This window comes from Dermacentor albipictus, chromosome 5 (assembly GCF_038994185.2).
Source record: "Dermacentor albipictus isolate Rhodes 1998 colony chromosome 5, USDA_Dalb.pri_finalv2, whole genome shotgun sequence".
NCBI lineage: Eukaryota > Metazoa > Arthropoda > Arachnida > Ixodida > Ixodidae > Dermacentor > Dermacentor albipictus.
Genome location: NC_091825.1, coordinates 119,557,406 through 119,583,836, shown reverse-complemented (window position 1 = coordinate 119,583,836; position 26,431 = coordinate 119,557,406). Strand labels below are relative to the sequence as shown.

Here is a 26,431-nt window from a genome sequence, read left to right as displayed (position 1 = left end):
GGGGAGGGTTGCACGCACTTGACACAAGAGAGAGAGAAAGAGAGCTAAACGACGCTCCATAAGTGTTTGTCGCTACCGACCCAACCGATGCCTTCGCTACAGTATAGCTAGCAAACCTGCCTGCCCACTGCGATAAGGCTCACCTGCACGCGCTTTTATAGAACGCATGTCTGAAGACATCGCCGCCAGCGATGTCGTTTCCGTTTGTGCGTCCCTTATCGAGTTAACACGGTAGTACTGGACTAAACAATCTAGTTCACTTTCTGAGAGCCCTCTGTGCCGGACTTCACGCCCTCAGTCCACGCCTTCACCACCTGTAACGATCTTTATTTCCCCTTTCTGTTTTATCACCACGCAGGGTAAAAGCGGGCTAATGAACTCAATTTCAGGCCGATTTCTCTGTTATCTCTTTTTTTTATTGAAATGAAAATAAAAGAAAGAGACGTAGTGGTGCAAACATGGTGCAAACAACAATGGAATAAAAATATGTAAGAAAATGAGAAGAAATCACGTCACAAGGTCCATAACTCCACAGCACACAGTCCTATACACCCGTGAACAAAACAATATGAAAGTCAAATGCAAGTTGCACTACAATGAGTTTTTAAACAGTCACAAATAAACACTCTTGAATACATTTCTATCTCTCTTTCGGCATTACTCGAGCTTCTCTAAATAGCTGCGCGTTAAGGCCAGAGGAGATGGCGTACTGGCGATCTTGCGGCCCCGGTTCCTTTCTCTCTCGTCTCAATGCGCATGCGCGCATGGCGTCGCACGCAGGGCGCATCCGGCGTGACGAGCGTGGCGGCGGCGTCGTGCCGGGAAGCCCCCTCCGCGTACCTGAGCCGGGCGGCCAACGGACTGGGCTCGTACGCCTACATGGGCACCGACGTGGCGCCCTGGGTCGGCGTCGAGTCCGGCCTGTCCTCCATCCAGGGAGGAGCCGTCGGCTCGCCCTTCGCAAGAATCACTGGTGAGGGCGCCACTTGCTCACTCTCACTCACTCACTTGCTCTCGGTGCGAATTGCCGCGCGAACGTCGGCTGGGCTCGAGTCGGCGTTCTTGCGGCTTCCGTGAGGTGTCTCTGCATGCAGCCGGTGGTGTATTGTACCGGCCTGCAGGCCACTTTGTGAAAGCGATTGTGATCACTTTATGTTCGCGTAGACTATATAACTGAAGTACTATAGCGCCAAACAGACGACACAGGAAGAAGAGACACGGACGAGCGCTTACTGACAACTGATGCTTTAATGACGGAAACACACAATATATATACACAAATTTGGCGGCGCAACTCGCGCATTGTCAAAACATCACATGGTAAATGGGCAAGAGGCGATAGAACGATTGTGAATGTGACGTTCGTGAAGATTACACGTGGTGTACAGGGCCAAATGACTATAAATGATAATGGTAACGTGATACACAAACACCGCCGTATATATATTGTGTGTTTCCGTCATTAAAGCATCAGTTGTCAGTAAGCGCTCGTCCGTGTCTCTTCTTCCTGTGTCGTCTGTTTGGCGCTATAGTACTTCAGTAATGCACCAACTAGCCCAACAAAAAGTTTTGCTGGAGTAGACTATATAAACCAGTTTTACAGTTTACTTCACTCTTTGGCTCGCCCGTTTGTTTCGTGCATCTTTTCAATGTTAGTTTCGAAGAAGATCAAGTCACCACGTCACCGGGATGACGTGTCAGCGGGGACATCCAGAATGCTTGTCGCACGTGTGACGACGGCTGGAAAAATATAAAAGGAAAAAGGAGATATTCATCAAATTGGAGGGGTAGAAGGAAGTGCAGTTTATTGCATTGCATCGTCTGGTCGACTGTGAGAGACACACCAGGGGAGGCATTCTGTAAGAGTGCCCCTAGCGGACATGTCCATTTCGTCTGTTGTTGTAGTGCTGACTGGCTGTGACTGACGCCTGGTTTCTGCGGACGCGCAGCGCAACCCAGCCAGTCATAGCTTCAACAGCAGACCAATTGGACATGTTCACTAGGTGGACTCTTACAGAATACCTCCCCAGGTCGCAGAATACGGGGAGCAGTTTTATTCTGCATTTCGTCGTCACTTATGGCTCATCTGGTTACGGACAGCTGACCACCTTCTACTGCACGTCATGTGGCCACTCAGCGCGCTTAATTCGACGCAACACGGTGTAAGCTGAAGGCGTGCGAAGTATAAGGCGCGCATGATCCTGAATTGGCATGACGTAATAGCGACGCACGATAAGATAGTTCCAGCCTGTCCGTTTAAGCGTATCAAAGATTACGGAATGCCGGAACATCGAACGGGTCTACGGCAGCAGCCACGGCAGCAGCAGTGCTCTTAGTGCCACCTTGCGATGCTTTCTGCAACCACAATGCGTAAGAAACATTCTCGGGGTACCTCAGTGTTTTAGCAGATGCAAAAATGAAAATAAAGAAAGAAAAGGAAGTGCACCGTACTAAAATAATCACCACTGTCAGCACCTTTGCGCCAGCAGATAGGCGGAACACGGCCGTTGCACTTCTGTGTTCTATTTGATCCCATCGTCGCAAGATGGCGCCACCACCGCTGATGTGCACAACTGTATTTCCGGTGTTTCGGTATTTTGCAAAGTGGTACGTCACGGGCAGGTTGGGACTCTCTAGTGTCTCGACAGCCCGAATACGAAGTAAAACTGCAAGCAGCACTGACAATTACGCGTCAGTGGGGCACTTGAGACATCCCTAATGCGAATGCCAACGAAGGTGAGAAAGAATGATCACGCCATGATCAACATGTCGGACGAATGAAGCCTTGATTTCTCCTGACTGGGCTATAGGCTTAGCTCTTTGCCGGCTATCTGACGCGTGCACTTGGCTACGCTCCCCGGATAAGTTTTTGAGATTCTCGAGAGCTGACGCAACACTTTGCTATTATGCCACTTGGTTCGCAGGTCTCGCGCTGTTTTATTTTTTTTTCCCTCGTGGAATGTTCGTGAAGGTTGTTGAAAAGGCGGGAAGTGATTAACGCGGAATACAAACGCAGTTAAACAGAAGCGTTGCGCTTTTTCTCCGTGGGCGTTAACTACCGCATCCAGAAATATAACTGGCAGGCATGGTCGAAGCTGAACGAAAGCTCGGAGTGTGCGCGGGGGATAGTTTATTGGGCTTTCTTCCAATGAATGTCAGCGAGGTATGCATAATTTGCGTGGGCCGGCCTAAAGCGATGTGTGGTTTGCAGTGTTTGTCGCGTTATTAATTATCCGTCTCAAGTACACTTGGGAAGGATTCCACGACAACCTTCGTTTTCTTCTTGGTTTTGATCCTTCAAGCGAGTGTATGACAACGAGAAGCTTTATAAATAGCGGTGCTAAAGTAATCGGATTTTGTCGGCCATGTAGAGAGAGAGAGAAAGAAGTTTAATGACACGAAATGCCGAGAGGTCGGCCTGATCGTATATTCCTCTAGCCAGCTACTCGGCATTGGGGGAAGGGGAAGAGGGAAAGAAAGAGGGAAGAAAGAGGTGCATGATGGGTGACGATAATGTATAAGAAAGAACCCTATAGCACGGAGTTCTGGTGCCGCGCCCTGCGACCATGTCGCTGACCCACGACCCTTTGGGTGCACCAAGCCGTTTAATTGCGTCCGCCATCTCTAAGACTGTATGATTAATTAAAATGGTGCAGTTGCTTGAAGGTTAGCCATAAGAGATGTACGTCAATTGTGCGTGTGTCAAGTGTGGACCACTTGAGGTGAGCTATTCTCAAAATGGTGGCATGCGTATCTGGAGCGCCCTGTAATCATCCTTCACTATATTAAGTGAAACAATAGCCCAGAAAGGAACTGGTTAACAAATGACACGGCTTCCCTGCAAAGACAATTATACGCAGATGTGTGTGGTAAAAATAATAGAAGAAGGAGAACACAGCTTTAGGTCATCTTTAGTTCATCTGTTGCGAAATGTCCAGAAAGTGCGTTTCTGTGCTGTATACTCTCTAAAAATTATTGTGTCTTTAAGGTTAGTGTTTTGTCCCCCGGCTAAAACCCGTACTCTTAAGGCTGTAGAAAATTGCTGTACCCGTCAACGAGCTCAAACTGCACCTGTGTCGAGAGAAAACGTAACTGAAATATACTAATTCTGACCACCCGCTGTGCACAGAGTTATTGTGGGACACCGGAGTTCGACAGCAATGGATATTCAAGTTTATTGCGTGCAGTATTCGTGTCGTTAGTCACAGTTATTATCACGTTTACTTGCCCCCCAAAAAGCTGATAAAAAAAAAGAAAATACCAGTTGACCCCTTTAAAACTTCGATCTTGCCCCTCAAGGGTGAGGGTATTAGTCGTGGGACAAAGCACCCTCTAAACATCCATAGGGGTGTTAAAATGTTTAATGTGTATAATTTAAGCGAATACAGTGCTTGTTCTTGCGGTTGATATAATTATTCACCTTAGACCTGTATCCTCGAGAGCAAATATATAGAGACAACGGCACCAGCAAAAAAGAAAAAGAAAATGAAAAGAGAAAGAAAAAATTCTACGACGCGTCGTGCGTCGTCGAATTCTGTCACTATACATTGCATAATTAGAACATGCTAACGTGGTTAACCATTTCATTGCCGACTCCATGCCTATAGGCTGCGGTAAAAAAAAAAAAATACTTTTTTGCAACTTCTGCGGTCTCCAGAATTTTGCCCGAGAGAGTACAACTAGTGTTATGGAAACAGCAAAACATGTGACTGTAGATGACAGCGCCTGAAGAAGCCGGCGACTTTGTTTCGAATGAAGTGGAATAAATGTCTTTCAAACCGTTTCAACTATGGCGTCTAAAAAAATCATTCAACTGTTCTTTCTTTCTTATGATTTTACTGCTTTGTCCAGTGCTAAAAGCATACTCGTGCGCTTTCAGCGTGTGTCTGAAGCTTCATTGAAACCAACTCGTTAAGTGACGTTATACTTGGAATTGTGATACCTCGGTTGCGTGTTTTTTTGCGAAGCTCAACTAGATTCACAAAGTACCATTGTATATGTTCAAAGCCCCAATATTACAAAAATATTTTATTCGCTGTAAGCGTCGAGCGTTGTACCAGATAGGGTTGACAGAATCCTAACATCTCTCTCTCTCTCTCTCTCTCTCTCTCTCTCTCTCTCTCTCTATCTCGTTTTGACGGGGGAGGGTGGCATTGGGCTAATAAGGAGTTGTGAAATTTGGCGTGCCGTTTACATTTTAAGATCTCGTAAATTGTGTCATTTCTTCCTAGTCCAAAAACAAGAAAGGGGCTGACAGATGGAATAGCACACTGTGGTATAAAGTTTGTAAACAGGGATAAGGTGCCTCAGAAAGGCTGGCCAACGTTTCGACAGGAGAACCTATGGACCGATAGGGGACCTTTGACGAAGATAGGTCCTCCTATCCAAATGTTGGCCAGCCTTTCTGAGGCACCTTATCCCTGTTTACAAACTTTATGTCATTTCTTCCTAGTTATTTTCGCAGCACACTTATATATCTCCAAAATCCGACTTTATCTTTGTAGTCGACAGACCGCATCTCGGGGTCACGAGTCCGAGCTCTACGTTCGGGGTGGGAGTGTCACAGGTCGGAGCCCCCGGCTATGTAGCCCGGGGCCTGCCTCGCAATCCGCCTCACACTCCGCCTCAACCTTTTTTTTCTTAGCATCTGTGTTGCTGCTGCTGTCCAGCGGGTCGGTTGAACGTCGAGCACGCGTTCCCTTTAAATCCTTTCAAAGGCAGCAGATTTCGTTCGAATTGCTCCAGCCCCCCGTTTGTGCAATCAAATAACTTCCATATTTCGGAGGTATTTGAGGAAAGATGTCAGAGCTCTGGTCCTGTAAAGTGTATACTTGGCGCCAGTTACTCGTTGTTAAGATCAAGAAAAATAGCAAGGTAGGTAGGCCTCTTTAAGACCGCGGCTATCCCAAGTTCTCAAACACTACTCGGGAGAAATCAGAGCGAGAGCGAGAGAGAGAGAGAGAGAGCAGGAGGGACGGTAAGGAAAATAATAAAACAAGCCCCGCACTGACTGTAACGCAAGTCACAAGCACGTAAGCAGTGATATCACTGGCATCGGCTCTGGAAACATGTGCTTTAGTTATTATAAGGCGAAAGCCTTAGAAGTCACACGGCTCGAAAAATCCGTTGTCCGGCCGTTATGAGAACACATTTCAAGCTCCAAGATGATTCGCTTGAATGTGGCCGAACTGGCCATATCTCCAACTTGGATTCCACTCGACACCGTGAAGGTCGAGAGTCTAACCGACGACCTTTGGTGTTAATTAAGGCGAAGTTAAGACACAATTAATTAAGATATAGTTAATTAAGGCACCCTAACTAACGACTTTTGGTGTTAATGAGGGTAAAGTTAATTAAGCTAGAGTTCGTTAAGGCACTCGAACCCACGACCTTTGGTAACAGCGCATTCGAATGAAAACGTCGTGCAATGTAATGAATGTCTCGTGATCGAACGCTCAGGCGTTCGCCTTCGTCCTCTTTAGCGTGTGTTAAAGTGACTGTCAACTTTTTTGATCGCGGTCGCCACATCGCACTGGGATGATCGTCGTCGAAACTTGCGCGTAAATCTGATAAGTGGAATAAGGAGAACGCGCAGCACGGAACTGGCACTCAACGGCAGCCCGTGAGAATTCTGTTCACTAAGATGTCGCGAAGGACATCTGACGGTCCATACGCCTGTGCATGCCAGGGCACGACCACGGTCCAAGCACACTGATGTCACGTACGCTACGATTCCTCTCATAGCTGCTTCTGTCCGACGATCTTCAGAGTCAAGGCTGTGGTTAAAAAAAAAGAAAAAAGCGATGTGGGATGAAGTATATATAATGAAAAGAAAAATGTAAAGGTAGACGTGTTTTGCCTACGTCGCCGAGTCAACGACAAGCATGTCGAGCTGAGAAGAGAAACAACAGAGTTCGGTGTACCAGTGCAGCTGGAGTGTTCACCCGTGTATACAACTTACCGTTTACGTGGTCTCCTCTCCGCGGCCATCCGATGGTTCGTGATATAAGCAACGAAACCCTACCAACCACTTGTTCGCTTGATGCACCGCTCTTTCGCTGCGCGGAGATATTGGAACAGGGAACTTCGAATCTGTCCGCGATATCGCAAGGAACAATCTCGCAAGTTACGTGAGCTTCGCGGTGCGTGATCTCTGGAGAATAGGTTACAGGACCTGTTCGGAAAGCTTTAGGAGTATGCGACGGTCTGATAGTTCAGTCTGTACCAGTCCCGGTCATGGTTTCAGGGAAGGAATTAAGCAATGTTTAAAAACGGTGCACTTGTAGCAGAAACAAAAAAACAAAAAAAGTGTTGCTTTAGGTTACTTTTTTTCGACGACACGTTGCGAAATTGCACGTAATATAGTACGACGACCACTGTTCAACTCTACAGGACAGCTTTCACAAATTAGCCTTTATTTATAAATTTCTGGACCATTCTGTCGCTGCAGAGTCATGTGGTTGAAGCCAGCGTGTGACTCCCTCAACTGGCTCCCTTCGTTGCGCTCTGACCCACAACCCTGCGACTGAGAGTAGTCTATGCGACGACGACAAAGATAAACAATAGGGCCTGCATTTGCGCTTCGTTAACCCTGCTCCTATTACATAACTTTTTATCTTCACTTCCCTGCCCGGTAATCTTGAGGGCTAAGCCAGTTTGTCACCGTAAAAGATATATATTATAAGTGATTCTTAACACAGTTGCTTTCCAAACCATCAAGGACTACGATCAAACCAGCATCCTCTGCGACAACGGTGATGTACGGTGAATCTCGTCGTGAAACCCACCTACTGGAACATGCACTCTAAGGTATGATCAATTCGAACGTAAATTCGTGAGAATGTTTAATTACAGGGTAGTATCTGACTATCGCGTCTTTTTTCTTTGTTTCTTTTTTTAAAAATGACTACCGGTTCGAAACAACTCACTGCCGAAAAAGAAACATTTTCTCTACTGCAACGCTTTCTTGGCAATTTACGTAGAGTCATTGCTGCAACACCTCCAGCATACAGCCACTTGCGTTCGAATAGTTACGCGCAATGTTTCAACCCCTTCGAACGGCCAGCACTACATACAGCGGAATCGCGTCTGTATAGGTTCGCATCGCGATACGTTCCCCTCCCCTGCAGCGTCAGCTTCGAAATCCCAGTATTTTTTCCCTCTAAAACGCATTCGTGCAGCGCGAGCTCCCCACGCGGTCCGGACTCCTTTGCATATCGGAGTCGTTTATCCGCGTCCCACCGGAGCAATGTTGCACCGCGGGAGGCGATACGTATTCCGTTACAAGCTGTCGGAAGAAAAAAGGGCCGAACGAGCTTGTTTCACGCTAATTTACGCGGTCAGAAGCCGCTGCTTCGGTACATAGAGCGCGGGCTCTGTGCGACGACCTTAAGAAAAAAAAAACGAAAAAAAAAACGACCGACGCGCACTCTGCGAAGGGGCCTCGTTTTTATCTTTATTTCTAATCTCTTCTGCCCGTCACGCGGAATGTACGAGAGCCGAAGGAGATAAGCTCGGGCACTGGCGTGCTTCCCCGCTTCTCGAAGAGGTTCGCCAGGCGCCTTTGAATCTATAGCATTATACAAAGTATATGTATGCGTACAGACGCAGGCAGCATGCGACACCGGGGTTTAAAAAAAAAGAAGCCGGTTTTTCTTTGAGTGAACGGGGTTGGTGTAGTATATGTATCAGGCTGGGGCGAGCCGGTAACCCTCTATCCTTTGCGAATCCTTTGACACTGTACCTTCCTTCGGATTAGCGGTTTCGGGCTTGGATAAGGAGTCTCGAAAAAAAGAAGTTCCTGCAGTGCAAGTCGGTGACGCGACCCGCGGCAAGTCTTTCGGACGATGTATGCTTCGAAAGGGGTGAGAAAAACACCCCCCCCCCCCCCTCCCATGCCGTGGATTCTTCGGAGGAACCGGTGCTGCCTTTTCTTTCCTTGCTCCTTCTTCTCTCTCTCTCCCCTACCCCCTCCCAAACCCCGCTTTATCATTTCTTTAATGATCATTTATTTCCGGTTCTCTTCCGATTCGCGGCCGTGTTATGCGCTCGCAGTACGAACACCTGCTGCCGTTCGGATCACTGCGTGTCCTGTTTGTTTGTTTGTTTGTTTGTTTGTTGCTCTCGCCTACATCGCACAGCTCAGCTGCGCAGAGGTGCGCGCGCGGGTATCTTATCATCAACTTCGCGCGCGCGCAGCCCTCACACTGTTCGTCTACCGATCACGCGGTTTCCGTGTCTTTGCAAATAAATAAAAAAGAAAGAAGCAGAAGAATAAAAAATAGAAACAATGCCGGCAAACCTTCGGCAGCGCCGAAGGTTTGCCGGCGCTGCCGAAGGTATATATATATATATATATATATATATATATATATATATATATATATATATATATATATATATATATATATATATATATATATATATATATATATATATATATATATATATATAAGCGGGGAAGGAGAGCTCTCAAAGGATTGAAGGGGAAGCGGAAGAAGAGCAAGAGGCATGGCCGAAGGTTCAAAGGGGTTTTTGGGTCTCGCCAGACTCACGTATAGTGTGTGCCCCGATACGGAGCAGACGTCGAGGTGCCGCGACCGACCATTTGGGGGGAATGGTGAAGGCGACGGGAACGTCGCGCGGTCGGGTTGTCCCACGTGCCCCGAGCGAGAGATCGATGCTGCAGTTTGGAGCGTACAGCTTCCTGAACTGTCCTATCAGCCTAAAGACGACGGCCGTTAAGAGCGTGTCCCGGGGGCACGCATCTCCTTGGGAGTGTTTGTTACATCGCGCTCGCACTCTGGCTCCTGCGCGGAGTTGTCTCTGCCTATCGCCACCGTGTGGCGCGCACGGCGCGTTTTGTCCCACGGTAACGAGGTGGTTGTGCGTTTCCCGGCCGGCTCCGTTTCGCGGCTGACGCCCTGGCACTGCGCTTCCTGCGTTTACACGTGCTTGATCTTAATTATAAGTCCTCGGCTGAAGGGGCGTCGCAGCCGTGGGTGCTGTTTACAACATTAGGCGTTCCAATGTAGCCGTCTTCGAAGGGAATAATAATATATGGGGTTTTACGTGCCAAAACCACTTTCTGATTATGAGGCACGCCGTAGTGAGGGACTCCGGAAATTTTGACCTCCTGGGGTTCTCTAACGTGCACCTAAATCTAAGTACACGGGTGTTTTCGCATTTCGCCCCCACCGAAATGCGGCCGCCGTGGCCAGGATTCGATCCCGCGACCTCGTGCTCAGTAGCCTAACACCATAGCCACTGAGCAACCACGGCGGGTCTTCGAAGGGGAACAGCACGAATGGCAGAACAAGCGAGTAGCGCACACACTCACACGCACGCATGTACATACACGGCTGTTTCGTCTTTTGCACTGTTGCCTCCGACGACGTTACCTTACAAACTAGCTCGGATTCAGATCAATAGAGAGAGAGAGAGAGACAGAGACAGAGAGAGAGAGAGAACAAGGACAGAAAAGGCAGGGAGGTCAACCGTACGAGCACCACACGCACTCGGTGCTCATTCTCTCCCGCTTTTCGTATTCAGATCAAAGGGCGAATTCGGCCAAGGCGTACTCGCCGCGGTGTGAGCACGATGTCCCAGGTTCGATTGCCAGCCGCTGAAGAAGTATGTCGACAATGGCGAAACGCAAAAAAAGAAAAAAAAAAGAACTCACGTGTACTTAGATTTACACGCTTCATTAAAGAACGCCCACGGGTGACCGAAAGTAATTAGAATCCCTCCGTTTAGGCGCCTCTCGCAGCCCTAGTGTTGCTTTGGAAACGTTCAATCCCATGAATCGCTCATTCAATTGATGCGTACCAGGTTTGACCGGGAGGCGCGAGAATGATTTTGTATTCCCGCCTGAATAGGCGGCTGCTTGATGCGACTCCTATAGCAACCCGACTCGCAGGACTTGTGCTTGGGGATATAAGCGAGCTCTTCAGTAGCCAAACTTTCCGTATCGTCGCAGTTAATATAAGCATGAACCACGCAGACTAACGCAACCCACTGCTCGTTGCAAGCATCAGCATTCGTACTCAGTGTACCGGTTTTTTTTCTCTCTCTCTTTTTATTAACGAATTCTTTAAAAGGGACGCTTTGAAGAAAAGAAGGCTATATGTGCAGTATGGGTGTAGGTTATCCTGCTACTAATACACATTAGCACATCAAGAATTATGCCTTAAGTGCAAGTCCTTATTGCAATAAACAAAATGCTGCAATACAATAAAAGACACTCTGACCGTAATAAGAGCCTCGGTATGCCAGCCAAGGCGCGAAACGGAAAGTCAGGTGGCGACGCCACGTTGAAGTTCCCGCACTAGCCAGCCCTGACGTCATACATTATGACGGCGTCTTCCTGGGCCTAGTTAATTCGTAATCAGTAAAGATGAGTTACATTGTATTTTTAAAGAATATAAAATACGGAACTTAGCAAGTGTCAAGAACTTGTACTGAGACTCAACCACCTCAAATATCGAAAAAAAAAAGAGCTTTGAAATCTGTGACGTCACATAGGTGTAGCGGAGCCGAAGTTTTAGCGCGAAATTAACAAAGAAAGGAACAACGGAACTTCGACCTTCATTTTATTTTCTAATGTACGACATTTCGCCGCCAGGGAGTTTTGAATGAACACCTCATCAGTCTAAACTGTATAGTTTCGTGTTTCCCATTAGAGTCCCTTCAAGGTTGCACAACTGTAGTCTGAGTTGGACAACTCGGAGCGGCGAATTACCTGAGCGAGAAATCGAAACGCACAGCTGACTAATTACGTATATCTAGCATGTATAAGACGATGAGCAAAACGTGAACAAGGTGAATGCAGGAGCCAACGCTTCGACAAGTGGACTTGTCTTCTTCAAGGCCTTGAAGAAGACAAGTTGGCTCCTGCATTCACCTTGAAGAAGACAAGTACACTTGTCGAAACGTTGGCTCCTGCATTCACCTTGTTCACGTTTTGCTCATCGTCTTGAATTTCCATCTCCCGCGTTCCCCGTCTTTTCTCTAGAATGTATAAGGGCACATATTGCAATTTGCGCATTTCTGCCGGTGAGTTCGCTAGACATATCCGCTTGAAAGGAACTGTGAGGTTGCGTGGCAGCAGTTTGGATCGCGCGATTCATATGCGTTCTGAAATTGCGTGGGCGAAGTGCGTTGCCGTTCTACCTAGATTTGAGCTAAGTGAACACGTAAAAACAGAAACCGGGAGATGTTGGCAGAGGGAGTTATAGCGCGTAAAAGACGGTATATACGTGCATACGTAGGTGAAATAAGATAACGTTCTTTCGTCTTTTTTTCTTTCTTTGTAACCATACTAATCTAAAAAGTGGTTGTTGGACTAAAAAAATGCACTCTACTTGGACCGCGTCTTAGGAACCCACTGATTTAAATTCATCAATCGCAACACCTGTCCCAAGACGGTTAGTTTAACCGTTCATTAGTCGACCGTACATGTCTATTTCTCGTGTGAATGCCTCTTCGAATAATTCATCTCGACGAGTGCAGAATTTAAAAAAAGGAACGCCAATTATTTTTGTAGTTGATTACGCCCGGCGACAAAATACGTGTGGTTGCCAAGATTTCTAGTTTAGTCTTTCGTTGCCAAATAAATAATGATAGGAGTTTTGGAAGAATACTTTATAATCTCATTTAATGTTACTGTAGTCCTTTTAACCACGTTACTTCAACTTTAGAGTAAAAAAAAAAAACGAAGGTTGAATGGTAACTTGAGGTCTTCGGACTAAGTCAGAGAAAGAACGCAGCTCTTTGCATGCAGACTTTCCTTCTGTCTATCTTTCTTTCTTTTCTGCTCGCGTAACCAACTTGTCCCGTAAAACCACCGCGGAGCATTCATACATCGTCTGACCGCGTTTCTCGGGCCGGGTTTTTTTTCGGCCGAGCTGGCGAGAAGGCGTCCTTGAGATTGTAATCGACCATTACCACGCTTATCAGATCTCAGATTGGGGTTGCGCCGATAGGGTTGTGGGCGTCGCGACCAGCCATATATATATATATATATATATATATATATATATATATATATATATATATATATATATATATATATATATATATATATATATATATATATATATATATATATCCCTCCTGGGAAAATACGTTTCTGTGTTGCTATATACATAGTATATACGAGAGTGCCACGGACATATTATTGTGATGGTCGCACACCCGATGTCTAGTTATCACTTCTGTCAAAACAGTCGGCTTGCAAAGCAAACATGCAAGTGGACTGTACTTCACGCATGGAGATAATTTCCACCCGAGGAGTGGGGGGGGGGAGAGCACAGATAATCTTTGTCACCTGCTCTCTCTTGTAGCGCATTTGAGAATTGGCTATTCGTATTACTAGTAGGAAGTCTGGTGCCGCCGTCGTTCATCTACCATGTGAATGATATCTATAGTGAATGGGTTTGTCCAATTTTTTGTACTTGTGACTTCATACGTTCTCGCGCCATGATTTATTTCGCTTTGCGCCCGCCTTTATTGGCATGCATTTCTGATCGGTCGTGCGTCCTTGTGAACGCACGAAGGCGATGGGACTGACTGCTGCGAATCATTGCGTTTCATAACCTAACAGTTCGTTGAATATGGTCAGTTTGTGCAAAATTGCAGAGTCGTTTGGAACCAGAAGGAAGAAGCTTTGGGCAAATTCACCACGCACTGTCCACCAAACCCGTGCTGGCTGAACCACCGCCGTGGCGGATCCCGTGGACACTAGCGCCAGATTCGCCCCTGGTGACATTTTTGCAGGAAACTTTGTCTCTCGCGGTTGCCCACGTGTTTACGCACAACATCTTAGGAATCATTATGGCAATTCCTAAAGAGCTCTTGTTGAGAAAAGGTCTATAGACGACGAAGCAGAGTATAACTCAGCGACGAAGTGAGTATAGAAAGATAAAAAAGAAGAAACAAAGATGAAAGAACGCGACACACCGTAAAATTTGTATCGGTGCAGGGCATTTCAATGCGGAAGAGGGGATCTGATACGATCATTAAAGCTGGCATGGGTAATAAAAAGGATTGGTGGTTTGTTAAATGCTATCGCATCAACAGACTTTGGGGTGCATACAAAGCACATTGCTATGACGTTTTTCTTCTTTTAGTTAAAGCACACCTATGCACCTCTTCCACAGTAGATTAGGATTCTGGGCCTACTACTCCAGAGCGACGGGAAGGCACACGCCGCCATCACAAAGATCAAGACTACAACCGAACAGATACTTGGCAGGATTCGGAGGGTATCTAACAGAAACCGAGGCCTTAAAGAGTACGATGCCATGCGCCTGGTACGCGTGTTCGTCGTGTCGCGGGTTACCTATACTCCGCCCCGTATCTCCAGCTGACGAAGGCGAGTAGGGACACCCTAAACACGATGCTTCGTAAGGCAACGAAGGAAGCACTGGGCATGCCCATATACTCGTCCGCGCAAAAGAACTGCTAGACATGGGCGCCCACAACACGGTGGAGGAGCTCATCGAAGCCCACTCCTCTAATCAGAGAATCTGGCTCAGTCACACGGAACACGGACGAGCCGTCCTACGCAAGAGAGGATGGCAGATCGAGCCACTACCCATCAAGACGGCCATTCCGGAAGACTGGAAGACGACCATTCAGACCAAACCCCTTCCACGGAACATGACGCCGGGCAAGGACGACGAGAGGCGCACCGCGCGAGCCAGAGCCCTAGCCCGAAAGCTGGAAGAGAACCCCAGGGTCCTCTACGCGGACGCCTCGCTCCGAAAACACAGTGACCGTGCAGCGGTGGTGGTTACGTCAAAAGACAGGCTGATCGTCAGCGCGTCCCTGAAGAAAACAAGCCCCGCAGTTGCCGAAGAAGCTGCCGTGGCCCTCGCACTCGCACAGCTGAGCGTGGACACCGTAGTCACCGACTCAAAGACAGCCTACGGAAGCTTCCGCAGGGGGGTAATCTCCTCCGCAGACCGAGCCATTCTATCCAAGCGCAAGCCTCCGGGAAGAGTCATAGAGCTCGTGTGGATCCCGGCTCACTTGCAGGTAGCAGGCAACACCATCGCCGACTACCATGCCCGAGAAATGACAACCCGGGCCGAGCACGAGCCGGAAGAGCTACCGCTCCCGGTTACCAGCTTTCGGGGGGACGCTACCCGGATGTACCGAGAGGAAAGGTGCAGACTGCCAGAACCGCACCCCAAACTCACCAGACAACAACAGACGATCCCGCGTCGAGCGCAGGCGGGATCGCTTGCGCATCCACTCATGAACCGCATGTACCCTGCGGAATGCGATATGCAGGAGAGAAAAGGGCACCCTGCCGCACGTCTTGGCAGAGTGCACAGAACTCAAGCCCCCCCCCCCCCCCCCCCCTCCTCCCCTTCCCACCAACACCCCCAATCCCCAACCCCTTGAGCGATGGGAGACCTTGTTATCCAGCCCCGCCCTACCGATTCAGCTCGCACTGGCGGACAGGCGCCAGGAGCTGCTGGGAACATATGGGTCCCGTAACTATAGGGAACCACCCCGTCTGGTGCCTGCGTGCACCACCGATTTATTTCGGGCCCAGTTAATGTTGCTTCATCATCGTCATCTTCCAGTAGAATTCATAAAGGTGAACGCGCAGTCACCCACTCGATTTTACTCATTCTCTTGGTCTCCTATAGGCTCACGTGGTTTAATTTCGTTTTTTTTTTCGTCCCGATGTTTGCAGAAACCCGTGCATGTTGTTTTCCCCCCGAGTATCACAGCGCGTGCATCCTCCGAGAAGTTGCGAACTTCGACCGCACCAAGGACTAGTGAGGCGTGCACGCAGGGCAGCTATACCCTCAGCGGAGCCCTGGACTAGGGGAACCGATCCTGGAGAGAAGATGGAAGACTCCATCTGATGCCGCAAAAATCACTGCAAAATAGAGCAAGTAAACGTTTTTCATCATCATCATCATCATCATCATCATCGACCGCACCGACGTCGCTTCGTATATGCTGTCCTTCTATACCTTCCTTTTTTTTATTTGTGTGTTTTTTTTAAAATTTTTTGCGCGTTGTCACAGACTTTCTCGCGCGCTATAAAACACGCCGCTGCCTCCGCGATCGTCGTCCGTCCCCGATGAGGAACCGCGATAGCGGCGCCGCTAGGCGCGCGTCATTAGGACCTCGTTTTATTTTACGCCGGGAGCCAGCGCATATATAACCAGTCGCGGGCGCTGCTCTTCGTACACCTTTCCCGTCTTGCAGTGGTGCCTCACTTATGCACGAGCACGAGGCGAGCTGCCGAAGACGTGCATACGTGTATACGTGTACACAGCCTCGGGACGTGTTCCCTTCGTTTTCTTTTCTTCTTTTTTTTATTTATTATATCGCGCTGAGCGTCCGCGCACGTGCGCGTGTGTGTGTCTCTCTCTGGAAGAGAATAAACATAAGGAGGTCCTTTTTTTTTTTTTTTTTTTACCCGCCATCAGTGGGACCCATCTCGAACGTGGGTGCCGGACGTCGAAATAGCGCCCGATCTTATCGGCCCGAGGGGAGGGGGGGGGGGGGGTGTTGCTGCTGCATGCACGCGTGCGAGCCGCAGGTCTGTCGCGAGTCCCAATGCCAGTGCGGCCGTGAATCAAACGAGCTTTGCTCGTAAAGCATTTTATGTGTGCCGTGCAACTCCTCGCCGCACTGTATACCTCTCCCTCCCTGTACGTTTTTTTTATTCTCTCTTTCTCTCTCTTCTTTTTTTCGCAAGCGTACGTACGCGTTGATTTAGGGCGGCGACACGGTTGTAGCGAGTGTATGCAACGCGAGCAGACGAAGACGGAGCAAGGAACCAGGCAGGACGACTGTGCTGTCTCGCTGCGGTGTTCGACGCTGTGCGCGATTTCGTTCAAGCTGAAACCCTGTTTCTTTACTATCCCTACGATAACTATAAATTTCTTGCAGTCTGTGTTGTTCAGTGAACCCTATTCTTATTTCTTTTAAACGTATTCGTCCATTTATCTGGTCTATAGCTCTTCAAGTGCACATTATTCGTTTGACCCCAGTTTTGCTTTTTTTTCCCCTAGTTTTTAATTTATTCCAGTAATTATCTGCTTACGCAAACCATCCGTTCGCCAGCGCAAAAACGCGCGTGTCCCGTGCACAGGGGGCACGTTAAGGATCCCCAGGGGGTCAGATTTAATCCGATAACCCCCACTACGGCATATCTCATTATAAGTCGTGGTCTTGGCAGGTACAACCCCATATTTCAATTCATTTCAAACAGGCCACATTACTGTTTCACATGAACTTGTCGTGGTTGTTTATTGGCTATTGTGATGGCCTTCCTATTCACGAGGTCGTGGGTTCACTGTCCCGGTCACGGCGGCCGCATTTCTGTGGGGGCTAAATGCGAAGACAACCACGCGCTTAGATTTAGATGTACGTTAAAGAAACCGAGGTACTCCAAATTATTCCGGAGTCCCTCACTGCGGCGTGCCTCATAATGAGATCGCGGTTTTGGCACTTAAAACCGCATAATCTTTTGTTTCTTTAATTTTAACTTTTACATGAGGCGCACAATGTCCGCCCAGACATGTTTAAACTCACTCACGCCTACAAGTTCATCTGCCGCGGCGACGATTCCACGATTCCAGCGAGATCCGCCAAATATACAACTCGAGAACACAACGTCGGCGACAGCTTCTGAACTCGTAGAACCCCCCGCGAGGCTCCTCATTTCATGAATGAGGAACCACCCCATCCATGCATGGTCAGTCTTCTATTCATTCCAAGGAACCATCCCCGCCCGCCTGCCTCAAAAACTACGTCACGGATCACGTGAACAGCTCGTCGCACGAGGCCAGACAAGTCCACCGTCGAGCAGCTGACGAAAGTCGCGAAATAATATTTCAGTGCAAACACACGCACCGTGCGTGGAAATAATCAAGCGGACGCGCAGCTACCCGATCTGCCCACCACATTGTAAAATAATTTACACCTTTAAAAGTGAAAAATGGTGTAAATGTGTCTATAACTCACACCCTTAGGGTGTTATTTATGTAACGGACACCCTAAGGGTGTGAGTTATATACACATTTGCACCCTTTCTCACCTTTGAAGGTGTAAATTATTTTACAGTGCACCGTCCGAGTCCGCTGTGTCGCCATCCCTATTTCGAGGTCCGACGTGCGAAAGAACTTCGCGCGCTCGCCCATGCATCACCGTGGAGTAGTGGGATTCGTGCGAATTTTCGACCACACGCCTCGATACCCTGGACCCTAATTTAAAGGTTCGTGTTATACATCCGGCCTCTCACCCGATGGGACTTCACCTTTCTAGCCACCCCTATGGTTTGGAGTAGCATCTTCAAATGCGCGCACATTTATCATCGGAAAAAAAAGTCAATAGCCCACTTTGGGGTTTTTTTTTTTTTCGGGTGCAGCGAAAAGATCGCGTACCTTCTTCGCGAGTACCCTTCTTTATCGTCACTCTGGGCGAAAGACTACAGATGATCTCGTCCGTTGTCAACCAAAAACAAACATGGCAAGACCGTGTGCAGTGACGGGAAAATTCGTGTTCTCCCTGGAAGAAAAAAATCTCGTTCGAGAGAAAGATTATCAACTTTTTTTTTTCCTCAGGCGGCCCAGATTGTCCAGATTACGGCGCTCTTGTGTTTGGAAAAAGTTTCTTTGCGCAAGGAGACGACCGGCTTGTATCGCTTTGGAGCCGCTATGAAACCAACATTCGAACTTACGATACCACCCTCGAGCGATGCGGACCCTTGAACTACTGCAAGTGCGACCTCAAATGTAGAGCAAGGGATGCCCAGCTCTTCATGAAGAATAACTTCTCAAGAGACGCAATAATGTCATGCTTAATTGTGCATTTCTAGACATTTTCTTTTGGGACACGAAGCTTTCTACTTAAATTTGGGCAGAAACTATGTATGATGACTATGCAAACCATGGTTTCTTTCTTCTTACTGGCTGCTCTATCTTCACTACCTTCCGGATCGGCTCACTAAGACGGCCAGGTACACACGACAGTGACTTGGTTGACTGGCATCGGAGTGCTTCGCATGAGTCGACATAAACAAAGGGTAATTTCATCGTGATTAGCTTATTCAACCAATACACAAATCCCTGCAGGCGCGTATGAACTAAACGATTTTAACTTACGCCTGTACATGTGTACATTTTACACAAGTGCTACAAAACAATTCAAGAAGTACCCAATTTTCATAAACAACCGTTAAACTCTCTTAGTTAAACTCCACCACCACCTGAATGGTGTCTTCCTGCCTTCTGTGTTACACAACCTTCGCGGTCTCTCGCGTTCCAACGGCTGATTTTGTCTGAATGTTTTTTCACTAATCGTGACAAGCACAAAGCACTCGCAACATTGAAAAAAAAATATCATTTCGCCGACGTGCCCTTTTTAACTGTCGTTTGCTAAAACATAGTACCAAAGATTGCAAAATTGTTCTTGCTCCCCCCTCCCCCCCCCTTTTTTTTTACTGCTGGCACATGCTTGTTGATCAGCTTGAATGCATCGCCCATGGAGGCGTTTTGCATTTAGCGACAAAATAACAACCCGCGAGGACACCCGAAGAGCAGGCCTCGTAAAAATGAGCCTGTACATTCTTTGTGCCCACGTCTGTAAAGAAAGGGACGTACTCGGTCACGTGTCAGTGCGCGCAGCAGTGTTCGTTACGTTACGTGACTCGTTTGAATGGCTCGTCTTTGCTCGAGGCAACAACCCCGGCGGGTCTTCCGGAGCCGCCCGTACAAACGCGACTGTTGTTTCGTGAAGTCGAAAGCTCAGAAGAAAGGACAGCAAGCTCAACATGCAAGATTAGTCGAGTCATCTGGCCGCTGTGATGGCGTTGCAACAGGCCGGGTGTGCCCCCCGGCGTGCATGATCGACAATTTTTATGCGAAGCATATTACTAGAGCTCAACCCAGCTCCTCAGGCGCGGTGGTGTCGCCTTCAATACCACGTGACACCGTGACGTCACGACAGAGGAGAAACGGGGCTCCAACTCGCGCCGTCGCTCGCGGCGTCGCCCCCCGCATCGGACGCGGTGAGCGTCGAGCAACGCAGCGTTCGGCGCGACAACGAAATGTGCGCCTGAGCAAGCGCCGCACGCCTGAGCCGACGCCGACGACACCGGCTTTTCTGCGACACGAGCTCCTTAACGCTGTCGCGTTAAAATAAAGGCTAGTATGCTTCGCATCCTGGGCTTAACCTTAGCTAAGCTACAGCCATTTTTTTTCTGCATGGGCGTCTCATACTCACGAGTGTTTCAACAAACGCTGACCAAACGCGTCTTGGAGTTTTTACAACAAGTACACAAAGCCCGGCAGACGCTTAGCCGGCGTATAGCACTCCTTTCGTGATCATTCAACCGTCCCTTAGGGAACATCGCGGCTTGGAAGCTAATGCGATAGAAACTCCTTCCTCGGTAGTCTGTGAATCAGCGCTTCTCTTTGTATATGTCGAACTGGCGGGCCACATAACCAACCTCACCACATGAGGCACCGATGCAGGGTAACAGCTTGTCCCGTCTTAGATAACAAAGTCTGTGTGCCCATGGAACCGCGGTATTGGCGGCGAGGAGTTACGGAGTCGCCATCTATCGGAAGCGCCTCGCTGGCGTAGTATGAGGGATCACGTGGCACGCTCCTCATAGGTTTTGCTGTCAGCGGTCACTGAAAACACCACGCGCGAGCTCTCCCGGACATTTTTGTAAGTACTTTCGAAACAAGAGAGGTTTCTTAGTGTCTAAATAATAATCTTGGGCAAACTGAAAGCACACAATCGTTTACAGACGCTATCTCCTTACCGAATACGTACAGGGAACGCCACTGCGCGCGGTTGCCGCGATGGAGTCTCCCGAACCGCCTTCTTGCGTGAAAGGTGGGTAAACGCCGAGAGCGAACTATGTGAAATAGGTTCTTATAGTGTTTGTATAACTAAATGGAGCGTAATAGAACGAAGCCTCAATGCAGCGATCGCGCAGATTCGCAGCGACCGACTGCGCGTCTGCATGCTTGTCCGCGCACTGTTTCGATTTCTCCGCGCGTGCGTTTTCTCACCGTGCCATGAGCTTTAGGCCGCAGAATATGAGCATTTGACAGTATACAAGCAACCATTGTTGCGTGGGCGCTATCAGAGCTGTTCAAAAATAATTTCATTGTAGAGACTTCGACGCCTACGGGGACTGTAATCTGTCGTCTCGATGATTCAATCTTTCTTTCTTCTAAATTCTTTGACCTTTCAATATTATTCCTCGAGTTGCTTCGCACTGTATGTTTATCGGTGTTCTCAGCGTGCAATTTCCCGCTGCTCCTTTTTTGTAATCCAGTGCATTAATTCATAACATATAAACATGACCATATGCCATGCTTTTTTTAAATGTACTTCTAACCGCTGCCTTTCCACTCCATTGAACTTGCCAGTATCTATAGCATCGACAAGTTCATAGACCAAACCGTCATGACATTAGTCGGGCAGCGGACTCGGGCGAGCGTCTCAGTGCGCGTTTTCAGAATCTTCCTCGCGTCTGAGCTTGCTGCATTCCCGAGTTGTAGCCGATGACTGTTTGCCGGTTTTATGTTTCGCGAGCCAAGCTTCACGCAGCTTCTTGTCCTGCGGCTACGTGTGAATAAGGCTGACACCGGCCTCCGTTACGTGCGTCCGGCCCTGCGGCACCGAGCAGTAGCCGACCATGTTGTGCGCCTTCAAAGGCAGCCACTACCTATTGTAGTGCTTTGAAGCGTTCTGAAGGAGACACTCGAAGCGGGAAAATTTCGCCACTAAATGAGGACCGCAGCGTACGAGGGAATTTAAACTCGTTTTCAGCTCGCTTCGGCGCGCCCGAAGCAGCCGACGCGGCCGCTATGTCCACGTGATCCCTCCTAGCACGTCACGCCGACGGTGGCGCCAGCTTTTCCAGTGGTGGAGCTCGAGGCCAATATGCAGCGTCAAGGCAATCACTGGCAGAAAACGCCGGATTTCGACGATCAACCTCTCTTCGTGGGGACGTTGGCCGGACCCTCGACGTTGGTGGGACTTCCTCTAAAGGCTCAAATTCCTGCAAGAGAATGGTCTCCGTGGATTTAAGACTTTGAATAGACTTTGTTGTTCATGTTTGTGTAAGCCACCATTTTCTTCATAACCATTTTTTATTTTTTATCTTATAAGTTCTTGTGTTAACTCCCATGTATATTCTCCAATACCGAGTCAGAACTTCGGGCTAACCGTCCTGCTTTTTATATTATCTATCTATCTATCTATCTATCTATCTATCTATCTATCTATCTATCTATCTATCTATCTATCTATCTATCTATCTATCTATCTATCTATCTATCTATCTATCTATCTATCTATCTATCTATCTATTTAATCTATCCATTTAATCTATCTATCTATCTATCTATCTATCTATCTATCTATCTATCTATCTATCTATCTATCTATCTATCTATCTATCTATCTATCTATCTATCTATCTATCTATCTATCTATCTATCTATCTATCTATCTTCGTCTGTCTGTCTGTCTGTTTCCTAAATCATGTACTAACCCAAAAAGAAAATATTACTTTGGCAAGACCAGTCAACCCCCTCCCCTCCCCCAAAAAGAAAGAAAGAAAGAAAGAAAGAAAGAAAGAAGGAAAGAGAGTACATGAGCAGATATATATGGAGCTCTGTGCATTAGTGCATTTCATTCCTCTGATGTGTCGAAAGCCTGCAATAAATCTTTTCAACCATTGTGTTCAGCTTTTTTCTTCTTTTCTGTCGCCGTCGTCGTCCTGTGTGTTGTGCGCCAAACTTTCAGAAATGATCACTGTTCTTTCTTTTTATTTTACTGCGTCGTTTTTTTGCTCCGCAATGAAGAATGTTTACACACAAATTCCCAGCAACGGACGCCAACGATCATTGAGTGTGAACTTTAGCTTGGCACATGTTATATAACTAAAGCTACAATTAAAACGAATAAGAAAAATGCATACACCGAAGCCGTGTCTCAAAGGCTCTTCTCTGTTTGTTTGTCTCGTGTTTTCTTAACCACTTTCTCCTGCGTAGGCTAGCAAACCAACGTACGCCTGGTTGACCTTGATCCCTGCGTCTCCTTCTCCTATTTCTCTTTCTTGTTTGTTCCCTCGTAGTCGGTATAACTTCCAGGGCCAAATGCTTTAATCACCCGACGCTCAGAGGTGCGAACAATGTAAAGCCCTGTGCGCTGGCGCCATCTGTTGGGAGACTACCGACTCCAACGGCTGGCTCCGGAGACCGCATCACCTCGTAAAGAATAATGGGCGCGTAACTCTGGCCTCACAAAGCCCAACGTATCATTTCTCATGAGCTGAATTTGACACCATAAAATTCTTATTTAAGCGCTGTAAACTCACCGAAATATGCTTTAGGGAGTACCACCCAAGTTGTGGATAGTTCAGCTGACTAATCGCAGAATAATTAATTACAATGCTAAATAATTTCACTCAATTCTCATTCACTTGTACATTTTTTTATTCAAGTGTTCTCTATGACTATATAGAAAGAAATGCGAACAAGTTTTAGTTTTCTTTGCTGTGGAATGGTGTTTGGGCTTTGTATATGGCTATATCGCCGCATTAAGAGGTGGAACTGAGGAATTGAACTATTTGCCGCAGACAGTTCTCTTAAAGAAAGTTGTATGGCATAAAAACTAAAAAGCGGAAAACAGGTAGTGTAAACAGGCCATTTAGTGCCGTGCTACGTAGCAAAATAATTGTTCAAGATGGGCACTTCTTTTCTTTTCGTGTGTGTCTGTTTGTTTAATTAGTGAGCGCATGCTTGGGACATATCTTGACAGATTTTGACATACGGCGATGAGTGAGTGAGTGAGTGAGTGAGTGAGTGAGTGAGTGAGTGAGTGAGTGAGTGAGTGAGTGAGTGAGTGAGTGAGTGAGTGAGTGAGTGAGTGAGTGAGTGAGTGAGTGAGTGAGTGAGGCAGGGAGGGAGGGAGCGAGCAGAATAAAGAGCTATTTTTGTACATTGTTACCTGAAGGAGGTTGCAGTAACAGAATGAAGACAGCATGGAGAAATGTCGGCAATGAATACAAATGCTGAACTGCCATCCTTGTTTCGGACATTGTTACAAATAGCAAGTGCGTCTTTTGTTTGATGTTGATAAGCACGGTAAGAAAAATTTTAAACAGCCTGTTGTATCTGTGTGCATGTCTTGTATTTTGTTGAAACCGATGCATGTGAGGCGACACCTCAGTGAAGATAAGGTTTGGTCCTAGGTGGTCTGCCAATTGTAAACAGCATAATGATTGTTTGTTTACTTTTGCGAGGGTAAACATCGCACCAATACCACTCTATGCTTGAATATTTTATAAAAGTTAAACTCTATAATCCATTCAGACTAAGTACTGTGGAACACGAGGAAATACAAACTTGTAAAATAACTTTAACTGATATGTACTTTGTTCCCTACGTCAGCCTGTTTTAATAACCATCATGCGAGGCAATGAATACAGCAAGTGTGTGCAATTTTGTCATGCTCTGGTCTTTCAACTATCAAGCAAAGCACAGGTCGACATGCTGCAGCGGTCACAGCTCAAACTCTTGTTTGTCCGCAAAAGTATTTATTACACGTAAATCCTATCTTTCCGCTTATACTGCGTCTTGTAAAGAGGAAGAAAGTAACAATGACACTCACCTGCGCGGCTAGAACGTGGACATTTGTTGTTCGACTTTGACTTCAATCATTATAGTAAGGAGGAGGATAGTTCTCAGCAGGAGTTAGTCACACGTTAAAATGTGAGCGTTAAATAAGCGTTAAAATGTGAACCAAACGTAAGCAATCTCGAACAAAGCCACAACACTTTCTTGAGTATGCGGATGGTGTAAGCTAACTGGGAGTCAAATTAATCAAACTGTTAACACGTAAAGGTCGGTTTCTCGATGACCGGCACGTTGGAACCAAACTTTCTTTGCTTTCCCCTTGGTTAACTCTCGTAGAAATAGATCGAAACGACAAAAAATTTCCGCTTGTTCGTATAGGCGTATCACAGTTTGCGGAATACTGGAAAACCGGAGGCACCGACAATGAGACAATCAGATCTTAATCACGGCAGTTATCCTTGTGTGTTCCCTAGTTGGCGTCAGCGCCATGAGGTGTCGCCACCGGCACTATTGCGCACGTCTGCGTCTCCGTTATTTCGGTGTTCCGTAAACTGTGATACGCGATCACGTACGGGCTAAATGTAATTCTTCTGTTAAATGTATGTATGCAACCTCACTTGGACCGCATTCGTAAATTTGGCTCCTGATCAGATTATGCCAGCTCTACTTCCAAAACGAAGCGAGCATTAGAAAGCCACTGTGCATTATCATGTGGTTAAGCAAGATAAACATTCAGCATTTTGTTCAATGCTCTGCCTGTTTTGTTCAGCGCTATCTTGGAAACTAAAAAAGACATCAGGAGACAATACAGAAAGGGAGAAAGTGAGAAAAGAGACCACAGCATGCCACATGCAGCAGATTGTTTCGTACCTGTGCTTTGCAATCGCAAAATTACTTCTGGTTAAGCAAAGTGCGTGCTTAACGCTATCGTGACGCAGTAAAAAAAAAAAAATAATAACTGTCGGAGGGCCGCGATCCTAAAATGGGCTCGTTTCTCTAAATTCCCCGTAGGCGCAAGGGGGCCCTGGAGAGAGGATCGGCGCGCTCAGGGTGTCACGTGAGGTGCGATGACGTAATGGCGGCCTCCCTAGGACCAACCCTCGTCTTCAGCGGTGGTGCGCAGAAGCCACGCCCCCCGCACCGCATATGTGGTGACGCAGACAACATCATTTCTTTCTTCGTATCTGTGTACGTGTGTGTTATTCGACCGTGTGACGTCGCCAAGTTCGTCGCTGTAGCGTTCGTTAACCGAAGCGATCGCTGTTGGTTTTGACGATGAAGCGCTTGGCGTCCAACATGTGAGTAAGGCCACTGTTGGCGCTTCCCTACTATGCATTACTGTATCAAATATGGGGGCCACGTGTAATTGGTTCTTGCGGCTATACCGCTGGCTCATTCGCATTCATATTTTAGAGGTCACTTTGTTCGGTGGGTTTTGCTTAATAACGTGTTCGGATGCAGTAGTACTTATCTGTGTCATTCAAACCAAACAGGAAACGCACTTAGTCTGCGGCGACGCTAGTACCAATACAGTTATCTATGCGCCGGCTAGAATCTCTGCCTTTCATTAAGGGGTTCTCTCTCTCTCTCTCTGCAACACAGTTTACGGCATACTGGTAAACCGGATACGCCTACGACAGCATTAGCACTGATATTGCCACCTTGAGGCGTTTTCACCAGCCACGACGCGTCATAAACGTTTCAGCGTTGCTTTATTATTTTCGCACTGTGAGAGGAAAATAAGGTCTACTATACGTACGCCAATGATTGCTGCTGCTACCGTCTTTGCA

General features: G+C 47.4%; 1 protein-coding gene across 2 annotated transcripts in view; it reads left to right on the top strand.

Moving 5' to 3' along the window:
- Positions 1–26,431, top strand: part of LOC135916244 (transcription factor GATA-4-like) — a 206,220-nt gene that overhangs the window by 126,919 nt on the left and 52,870 nt on the right. For both annotated transcript variants that reach the window (XM_065449555.1, XM_065449557.1), the window contains exon 4: positions 781–973. In XM_065449555.1, the coding sequence (XP_065305627.1) occupies positions 781–973 (193 nt within the window). The remainder of the gene's footprint in view (positions 1–780; positions 974–26,431) is intronic.